Here is a 10967-nt window from a genome sequence, read left to right as displayed (position 1 = left end):
CCTCTTCTCATCTTGCAGGAGCTCTTGGTCCCATTTACAACTCCAAGCAATGCTTGCAAAAATACTAGGAAAGCTCCATAAGAGGAAAAGAGTCTCAAAGTCACAAAGTAGAAAATACAAATTCTCCTCAGGCCATCCGTACACTCTGCTGCTTTTCACAAGGCCACAGGTAGACTGTGCGGTCATTCCTTGTCCCTTGAGGTCTCATCCTGCACAGGTCCAACATGTGGTCCTCCTGACTCTGGTACCAGCCAAAGGCCCTTCCAAAAGCCACACCCCATACATGCAAAATAATAAGAGAGGAAGGTAGAAAAGCTAGTAGTGACCAACTTGGGAAATGGAGGCACCTTGTCATACACATATGTTGTTCCCAAGAGGGCTGCTGCTTCTCATCTGAATAAAAAATAAGTCTCTCCAAAGCCATCTTCAAATGAGGGACCAGTGTGAGGCACAGAGGAAGGACCCAGAGACAGGGTGCTCAGAGAGCCCAGAGTGGCCAGCAGGCCCCTGGGGTGATGGTGATGGTGATACAGATGGTGATTTCAAAAGGGAAATTTCTGCAATTTAAATGAATTACATTGAAGTTATTTTAGTACGTGTCAGATGTCTACTCCTGCTTAATCTGCTTTATTAGTAATAAATGTGCTTCCCATTTGTCATTTAGTCCATTTTTTCAAATAAAAATAATTTTATGTCGTTATAAATAAGTAATTAGGGCCATTAAAACCATTTCTCTAAGCACTCAAATAAATTGAGTCTGTTTATGATGCTTGCCGTTTTCTACGATTTAGGGGTTTTTCAATTGCTAAATGCCACTGAATAATTTAAAAAATAAAAGAGGCTGCCAAAAAGATGGTTTTTGGAGAGAGGAGCCATTTGTAAAATATTCAAGCATTAGGAGACAGTACAATGTAATACAGAATGCTATTGTTTCCTTTTAAAAAGCTGATTTCAAAATTCTGCTAAGAAAGAGATTTTTTTTGTTCTACTTTGTTTCATTTGGTAGAAATATGTTGGTAAGTAATCAGAGGCAAGGGAAATAGGCATGTGATGCCTAAGTCCTACAGGATTTTCTCAAAATACCCTTTAAGTGCAATGGTTAAGAAATGTTGGCTGTCACTTTTAATTTTTTTTTTTTTTTGGCAGAATATAGCATGTGTATGATGTCAGTTTGAGTATAGGACCTTAGACATAAGTGAAATGCTTTATTTAATAACTGTGAATATTTAAATATTTAAATATTGTATTTTTTAAGTGTCAATTAGATGGAAACTTTTGGTATAGCAAAACAAAGAAAAGAGGTCAAAGATAGCGCAGTCAAAGGGAATCACATTTTCTTTCTTCTTACTGAAAGCTGCTTATCACAGGAGACCCTGATGTCAGCCACACTGCTTCAGGTCTCCAAGCTTCATCATGGGCTCTGGTGGGGGTGTTGCATATGGTGGCATCAGGGGTTCACAATATGTTTCATTCATCTAAGATAATACTCTCACCTATGCTTCCCTGGGGTCCTTTAGCAAAATCCACTAACAACCACTTTTGCCTTCATTTAGCTACTAAAGGACAGCTTTCTCTAGGTCTATTAATGAAACAAAATGAAACAAGATTGCTGAACTCACTGTTGTTAAGTCTTGATGAATTTGGCTCATTTTCCCCTCAGGGTAGACAGATTTGTGCCTTTAAGGAAAGAGTTTACTGATCTCAGCTCTTTCTTTAGATTATGGCCATCACTGGACATAAGTATTCATAATTGCATCACCTTCCAAAGTGGGACCCCATCTTCTGAACCCCCACGCAGGTATCATCTCTACTTTTGTTTACACCAAAGGCAATCAAGAGGACAGGCTGCAGAAGTGTCCACAGCCCACCAGGCAGCTGGACAAGGGCACCCAACATGCTAAAGTGGGTTGGCTTCCTGAGAAAGGAAAACAGGTAGAACAATTGATTTGTAATGGGGCCAGCTGCATTTCAATGGCAGGGTACCCAAAAGTCACTTGCTTGACCTTGGCCAAGTTCTGATTATTTTGGTTTCCTGGTCTGCAAAAGAGCAGGATACAGGGTTTTTGTCCCTCTTCTCTCTCCCTTCTCTCCTCCCCCAGAGTCCCCTCTACTTCCAGCCAAGGGAAGGAAGGAGTTTGAAGCATTATGTCAGATAGGTTGCATCTTTCTGAGGGTAGGTCTTTGTGTGAAGAGGGTAATAACCCCAACACCAGCTCTGGATTTGTCCATCTATCCATGGTGAGGAAGAAGATACATGTCTTCTGGAGACCGTAAATCCTAGGTTATCATACTGGTCTGTCCTGGTAAGACCTGTGACCTCAATCCCTTTGAGAATCCACTTCTTTTCTGTCAAATGGGCACACACAGCTTGCTCTGTTACCTTTGTGAGTTGTTAGGATTAAAATATTTATGGACCTGAAAAAAGCATTAAATACTACAAAGTGTCATAAGAATGAAAGCCATGTGTTCTATCATCTTTATCAGGGCAGTGTCTTAGCTACTTCTCATTGCTGAGACAAAATATCCAACACCTAAAGTTAAAGGTGAAAAGGTTTACTTAGCTTACAGTTTGTAGAGGTTTCATTCTATAGTTGTCTGACTCCAAGGCAGGGTGGTACGGCAGAGGGACACTAGAGAGGAGAAATAGTCCACAGCCACCAGCAGGCGAGAACGCAGCAAGCAGCAAGTCTAAGAGAATTTAGCAGCTTCTTTCTGCTCCATTTATATTCTGTTTAGGTTATCAGGATTAGGGTGGTGCCAAACTAATCAGTGGGCTAATTTAGCAATCACAAACCCTTAATCCCAGCATCACACACTCTAGATCCAGCCACCGCATCAAGGCGTTTTCTCAGCTTTTCACAAAGTGATCTTGGCAGGGCCCAGGGACACTCTGCCCTCTCTTTTGCTCTGCCTTCTTGGACAAGCCCCGCTGTCCTGAGGCCCTACTAAGCCTCCCTTCCTTTCCTGTACTCCTCCCTCTTTCTCCCCCTCTCCGTCAGCTCCAGAGGCTCAAACTTTATCCTGCATTTCTTCAGAGATTATGCAAGGGAGGGGCCCTGGCCTCTGCTCTTCTTCCCCAAGGATGAAGCCGGCCCATTCCGCAGGAGAACCCCATCCTTCCTCCCAGAACCCAAAACCCATCAGTAATGAACTTTGCAAACATCTGGATGTGGACATCTTTTAAAGTCTGGTGATGCTCATCGCTTTCTTATCTCTGGTGCACGAGCAGTGAAGGAGCCAAAATTTTCTGCAATTTTGTCTGAAGTAGTTACAGTAATGAAGGCAGGAAGGCAGAAACATAACATTTGGAAACCTGAAGAATTTCTGGCGCTGAGCAACTGTGTTTCTTTGACTATTTCCTGGGCCAGAGTTGGGAGCCCCACAAAAAGTATGGGCAAGACAAAAACATCTGCTGTGTGATTGAACCTCTCAGCCCATGGTTCCTTCGCACCTGCCCTGAAGTATAGCGGTGTCTGGATGTCTGTGCCTGCTGTATCTTCCCTCCTCTTTCAGGCTCTGCAGGGAAGATAAGGGGCCTTGTGGGTCATCTTAATGCCCATACAGAGGGGACTGAATACCTGAAAGCTCCGGTGCTCGGCTCTTCCTCCCTCTCGTCTCACTCTTCATTTTTATTCTTTCTTACTCTCCTCCTTTTCTTAACACTTTTACCCCTCCTTACCCTCCACCTCTTCTTCCTACCTTTGCTCTTTCTCTTCTTTTTCCTTCTGTATCTCTATGTCTCTCTCACACACATAAACATATATTTTAGCTGAAAAAGTCTCCCACTTAAAACATCTGCATAAGTTTTTTTCCATTCCCAAGTGTTTCCATTCACATTATGTGTACATTTTGAATTGTTCCAACCCCACTGAAAGGCAAGTGTGTGCATGCACGTGTATGTCAGTCTGCCTGCATCTGTGTGTCTGTGTGGTCAGTGGGAGAATTTAAACTAAAAATGGGTCAGGCATTCATAGATTCAGTTAATAATTTATTTCACAATACATTGTACCAATATTTTACAGGTTCTGGGCATATAATAGTGAATAAAGTGGGTACCATCTTTGCCTTTTTGGTGTTTACAATCTGCTAAGGAAAAGAAATATTTATATAAATACCTGCATTAAAGTGCAGAGCATGTAATAAAAAGGATAAACCATGTGGAAACATAAAGCAGGTATTCCCTAACCTAGCCCGGCAATAAAGGAGTACCCTCCGTGCAAGCTCACCCCCCACCCACCACACATCTCTTCTTCAAACTGAGACCAGTAAGTTGAATACAACTTACACAGATAGAAGAGGAATTATTGCAGAGAGATTGGAAGGCTGGTAAGCGATGAACGTCAAAGGAAAGGAGGATAACTATGAGGAATTAGATCGTGGGAATAAAGTACAGGAGCAGAGAGAAAAAGATGGAGAAGTCATCTAGGGTGAGTTGGGGGGGTAGATCCTGAAAGACCAGAGTTGCTTTTTATTTCTGGGTTCAGTGGGAGGGAATATAATCCTATAATGTAGAAGGGCAATGGATGGCCCATTTTAGAATAACAGCAGCAGAGTTTGGAGAAACCATAAAAAAATAGGAGTTTTTGAAAACAAACTGGCATGGAACGAGCTTTAATCTGTATTAAATGAGAAAAGTAAGAATCATGTTTCTATATCCTTTGATACTCTGGTTTTAAAAATCCATATACATGCATGTCATTACACAGGTTTTTCAAAAATAAACAGCAGATTGTATTAGTAAATATTCCCCAAGGAAAATCTTCAGAGGCTAGAGCAGAAGTAGGAAAGCTTTTCTTCTAGTCAAAATTAGGTACTTTTCAGAGGAGATGTTTTAGGGATAAATATCCACAGGACTTATAGTTTGTTTGGTATTAGAACACAGGCAGAAGTGCTGAGGGTCGACACATAGAATTCTGCTTCCAACAATTTTGTCCATCACATTTGGACAGGAACACCAGTGGAGGAGCAAGTTTGGTGAGGAAGAGCAGGTTTGGTGTTCAGTTCAGGACATGAGATGTCTACAAATTACCCAGGCAGGGTGGACCAGCAGATGAGGATATCCAAGCTGCTCATGCCTGGGGCTCTGGAGACAGATCTAAACTAAACAGAGGTGCTTGCAAATCGTAAGCTTACATGTGGTAACCTATGAGAGTAGGTGTGATGGCCCAGGTGATGAAAACACCATGTCACTAATGTACGTATCAGTATATTGTCTTTTTTGGTGCATCTACATGCATTTTTCTTTGCATATGCATTATGTGTACATGCATTACGTGCATTATACATATGTACATATGTGCATTTTTGTGCATATATGATCCCTTACTGTTGGGCATGCAGCTCTGTATTTGTGTATCCCAGTGAATCTTTCTGACCTCCTTGCCACTCAGAACAACATTCTTCTTAAAAGTTATTATGGCTTTTGTTGGAGGTGATGACAGAACTAAGATGAGATATGAGGACAAGGGACAAAGGGAGGCTATGTATGAGCCCTCATAAATGGCGCCTTGGACACCTGGTTCCAGATTTTCTTCCTAGCAGAGACGGTTTTCCTTTATTGTTGCTGTACACTTCACAACTCAGTACAGGGGCAAAGAGAGATGCGCGTGAAGATGACAGCCTTAGGGTACAAGGTCAGAGTCTTTGCTTTCAGGCTCAGCCATGAGTAGCTGCAAAACAGACACCTGAAGAATGGATCAGCTAAGATCTTATAGAAGAAATAATTGGGCCACATAGCATAACTAACCACCCATATTAAAAACACAGGAGGATGAAAATGAGGTGCAAAACCTCAAACTCTGACCTCAAACAGCAATGATCAGGCAACTCAATAACAATAAAATAATCCAATTTGAATGAGGCAACAAACTTGAATAAACATTCTCTAAAAATGTATAAATGTCCCTTAAATAAGTGTATGAAACTATGCTCAGTATCCTCAGTCTTAAGGGATAAGAAAATCAAAAGTATAATGAGATTAGAAGGGAAAACAAAATGGTGAAATGTGGAAAATAGTATGGCAATTTCTCAAATATGGAATTGCCCTGTGATCAGTGATTCCATGTTTAGGTATACTAGCAAACAAATTTAAAGCAGGAACTTGAACAGATATTTTAAGTTTCATTTTTATAGCAACATTATTCACAATACCGAAAGGTAAAAGAACCCTAGTATGCATTGATAATTGAATGAATAAACAAGACAGTGTGTGTGTGTGTGTGTGTGTGTACACAGAAGGAAACATCATTTGGTGTTAATAAGAAATGAAATTCTGATACTTGTTCCAGAAGGTCTAAACCTAGATAATATCAAACAAAATAAGCTAGACACTATTATTGCCTGATTCTACTTACATGGGGTACATAAAAAAGTCCAAGGGCCAGGGATTTAGCTCAGTGGTGCTGCCACTTGCCCCAGAAGCACAAGGGCCCAAGTTTGATCCCCAGTACCAAATAAGAAAAAAAAGTTTAATTCATACAGAGACTGGGAGGCAGAACAGTGGGGAATTATTGCTTCACAAGTATGACTTTCAGGTTGTGATAATAAAAAAACTTTTGTACATGATGAATGGCAAAGTTGTATAATAAAGTAAATGTATTTCATGCCACAGAATTATATGTCTATAAAAGATTAAAATGGTAGGTTGTATATTCATGTATTTCACTTCAAAAGAGGAATTTAAAGAAAGCAAGGATAAGGAACCTTTCTTCTTGCAATTTTCTAGTTGGTGTTTGGTTACTAGATGGGGACAGAGTCCTAAGAGAGGATTAGAAAAAGGAGAAAGGCCACAACCCCTATGCAATGTTTGACCCTTCCCATATTAAGTCCTTGGGAACCAGGCAGGCCCCACACCTTACTACCTTCTGGTGCCTGCCTGGGGCAGAAGAGAGATGTTTAAACATTAATCTACCCTCCCTCCCTCGTGTGTTTAGTTTCCAAGTTCAACTTCGTTCAGAAGGATACTTGCTGTTCTTAAGCTATATTTCCAACAATCCTTGTGGTATAGGCTGCAATACATGACCATTTCCCATCTCCAAAAATGCTGATGGGCCATAAAGAGCGAGAGAATGGATTCATTCATAGGAAAATGGATACATATTGAAGATATACTCCTAAGTGAAATAAATAAGTCACACATGTAAATACCAAATAGTTTCCCTGGTGTGAATATTCTGCAACAATGCATAAGATTCTAATGAGATTGCTGACATTTAGAAATTTGAAGAAAGGAGCTAAAGGTGTAGGGAAGGTGTGATGTGTAGGGGAAGAACAAAAAGGGAAAAGAAAAAAATGTGAGAGAATGAAAAGATGAAAATAAAGTGTTTGTAGATGGGGAGGGGAGGAGGGGTGAAGGGAGGGCAGAGGTAAGGGGAAAAAATGAGAATCAAGACTTGCCATGTAGAGGTACATGATCCCAACAATGAATGTAACTGTACTGTATCCCTAAAATGTACCAATAAACTCAATAAAATTAAAAAAAAAATGCTGATGGGAAGGGAGGGATAAGATCTTTTAGGAATTACTCTGTCTATGCCACCACATGATTACCAGCCATGATAGTTAAGTAATTCATTAGTAGAAATCTCCTTCTCTGACCCACCCTAGGCCACATGGAGTCAGACTGAATAGCAAGATTCTCATCAGAAGTGGTAAACCTCCTCTCCATCCTCCTCACCAATGTCCAACCCAAGATTCAAGTGTCCCAGTGTGTTTCGACGAAGGATCTCCCAGCCCCGGTGACTGCTGCTGCTTTGGGATGTGTTCCTGGACAGGGAGGGTGTCTGGGGGGTCAGGGACGCTCTGGCCAGGGTCCCACTCTGATTCCCAGAAGGCTGTTTCTCAGAAAGCTGCTCTTGTTCGTCCTCCTTGTCTGAGCTTTTGAAAGCTTCTACATAGCGAAGCACTCGCAAAGGATTCTGATCCTGGTGGTTTTCAACCCTGATAAGGGACAGTAGAAAGAACTCAGTTCATGATGGACCAAAGTGAGACACCGAGACAAATGTGGAGGAAATTGGATTGTAAGTTAACAGAAGGACAGGAACAGATTGAAGCAGAAAGATAAACAGGGATCAAGTAAGAAGAAACAGGTGATGGTGGAGGCAAAGTTGGGAATCAGATGAACAGTCAGATTTTAGAGGGGAGAGTCTGTGCTGCTAAACATGCTGATGTATAGAGTTTGAGAGGACGTAATTCAGGAAATACACATAAGGAGGAAAGAGAGCCATGTCAGAAGACAAGGAAAAGCATGAAGGGAGAAGTTAAGTTCAAGGCCAAAGTATATTGACAATTGGGACAAGAAAGGAAGAAGATTGAACATAAACAAGCACTGATCTGAGCGTAGTTGCAAGCACATAACCTTTTACGCGTGGTTGCCCCGAGGTACATTCTTTATAATTCCTTAATTTCAGGTCCATCTCCTTCTCAAGACAGGCTAGTGCAGTCTCCTAGTTGCCCACACTACCACTGCAGAAGACATCTGCAGGTCACATGTGCCCATGGTCACTCACCGCAAGAACCATCGGTCCCCCAGGCCATAGTCACACCCACGGAGTCCTGAGCGGGGCCACAGGAAACGGGGCATCTTCCTCTCCAGCAGCACTGTGGTGGCCACAACCTGGCAGAAGGTGTCACGTAGAGAGAGCTCAGAAAGAGCCCTGAAGTCCAGAGAGACACTGGCGCACAAAGGGAACCCAAAGCAACCCATGAAATGAGGACCCCAGAGACCAGTGGTGAGGGCCACCATTTGTACACCTCTGCTCTACCCCGCTTTCCTCATAAAAAAAGATGATATTGCATGTTTTGAATTTTTAAAAAATGACTCCTCCATTATTATTCAGACTCTTGGTAAATGAGAAATTTCAAACTAAGCTCTTTTTCTTTATCACAGGGAAGCCACAGACCAATGATCTTGATTTAAATAAAATAGTTAAGGAAACCTCCATGATCTCAGGGATGAAATGCTGCTACTCCAGTTAAGAAAATTTGCAGCATAAACATCTATATAGTAAAATGGAAAAGTGTCAATTAATGGCTGCCTGCTTGGCAGGGAAATTCCTAGTACCATGTCCATGTTCTGTTCTTTGCCCAGCCTTCATTAATCACATCAAGGAAACACAGCTTATCCCTGTGGTATCCAACTGGAAAGGGAATACAATATGTGGGGTGAAAAAGGCAGTAAAAAGCGATCTCACTAAACCAGAATGCTGTTCTAAAGCCAATTACGTGAAATTTAAGAAACTTGAAATGTGAAGTACTTTATTTACATTTCTAAAGCTGATTTAAATAAATTGTATTTCAAAAATTCTAGTTAATCATAAGCATAAAAAGAAGCAGGTACATATTTGGTAAAAGAATTGATTTTAGAAGCTATTAACAGTCGCATTAAGTGCAAAGCGAAGAAAGGCAGGAGCTCTCTGTGGACTACATGGTTCCCACCACATCAGGGACTTTCTGTTTTCAAAAGGACCATGATGTGTTAGCATACAGACCAATTATAGTCAGGATGGGGACACAAAGCCTTATTGATAGAAGGAGCTGACAATTCCTAAAATAGCCATTTCCCTATGTTATATTTTTCCGTTCCCTGGATGTGTCATTACTTCACTCTCAGTGTTTTTAGCTGTGCCAGGTTCCCTCCCACCTCCAGACTTTCCAGTCATACTGTTCTCTTTCCTAGATAGAACCTCTTTTCCCCAAAAAAGGACTTTTATGTTTTTTCTGGCATCATTCAGCCTCCCTTTCCTTTGGGCATCAGAACCTACCTTTTCTTCAGAGGTTTATTCCTTCTCCACTCAGAGTCTACTGTTAGAGCAGACTAGAATGCACCCAGTCTTTGTGTTAATCTATTTTTGCAAACAGACTGAGGAAGGAAGACCTCACTGTTGTCTCTGCTGCCAGTACCACTATAGTCTTTGGTCACACCTGAAATTAAAAGATGGATCTAGGACCCAAACTCACTTCCAGACACAGAACTAAGGCAGAATTTTCTGGAATCAAAGGTGCCATTTGAAAGCCTATAGTACTGCACAGTTTCAGGACATCTGATGTATGCAACATATATGGGGCCCTTGGGATTGTGCGATACTGGGAATCATACTGGGGCATAACAGAGGAGAAACAGTTCATGGCAGGGCAGGCTGGAAGCTGTAAGCAGCAGCAGCAAGCCTCCCTTCCCTTTTCATCCCATCCATGTCACAAGCCTTTTGGGTGGTGCCACTCATACCCAGAGTGGGGCTGCCTATTATCCACACCCAGAACTATGCTAAACCAATCAGTGGACTAATTTATTTACCATCTTCATACAACTTTAATATACATTCACATGCCCCAGATCCATCCACCTCCAAAAAATCCCCACCTATGAGCAGATGAGGCTTTGGAGGACACTAGATATGAGCCATAATAAACATGAACCTATCTAACAATAAAAACTTTTAAAACATAGAAAAATTTCCCTTCCCCAAATCCTGCTCACATTTACAAGATAACAAGGTGTTAATTAGCATTAAACAAGTTAAATATCCCTCTGACCAGAAATGATTATGTGGAATAGTTAGAATTTTTAACTAACTGTGAATTTTAACTTCTATTTTATGATGATACAAAGAAAAGATCATGGAGAACTAGAGATTTCTAGAATGAAATAAAAGATAAGGACCAAAGTTTAAAAATAGAATATATACGAACAAAATAATTTCTAGTCTCCAAGGGATTCAAGGAGGAACAGCGAACCTATTTGTTACCTGTGACCAATAGCACCACCCCCTCTATCTTCCATTTTATCTGCTTCTATCTCTTCCATCCATCTACATGCACCTGAGGCCTGAGGTTTATATAAACCTTAGAGTTGATAGCCCACAAAATTTTTTTGTGACTCTCCTAAGAGTGGCCCATCAGGATGGGGATTTAGCTCAGCTGTTCGGTGGCCTGCCTTGCAAGAGCAAGGACCCGAGTTCAATCCCCGGTAC

General features: G+C 41.3%; 1 protein-coding gene across 1 annotated transcript in view; it reads right to left on the bottom strand.

Annotated features, from left to right (window-relative positions):
• Window positions 1–7429: 7429 nt before the first annotated feature.
• The window catches only part of LOC104850635 (transient receptor potential cation channel subfamily V member 5), an 18644-nt gene continuing 15106 nt past the window's right edge, over window positions 7430–10967 (bottom strand). The window contains exons 14-15 of the mRNA XM_010607685.3: window positions 8508–8614; window positions 7430–7938 (exon numbers count right to left, since the gene is read on the bottom strand). Coding sequence (XP_010605987.1) covers window positions 7641–7938; window positions 8508–8614 — 405 coding nt within the window. The 3' untranslated portion in view covers window positions 7430–7640. The remainder of the gene's footprint in view (window positions 7939–8507; window positions 8615–10967) is intronic.

This window comes from Fukomys damarensis, unplaced genomic scaffold (genome assembly GCF_012274545.1).
Source record: "Fukomys damarensis isolate Sample0158 unplaced genomic scaffold, DMR_v1.0_HiC HiC_scaffold_16, whole genome shotgun sequence".
NCBI lineage: Eukaryota > Metazoa > Chordata > Mammalia > Rodentia > Bathyergidae > Fukomys > Fukomys damarensis.
The sequence above is the reverse complement of the archived record's forward strand: the minus strand, read 5'-3'. Positions and strand labels throughout refer to the sequence as shown.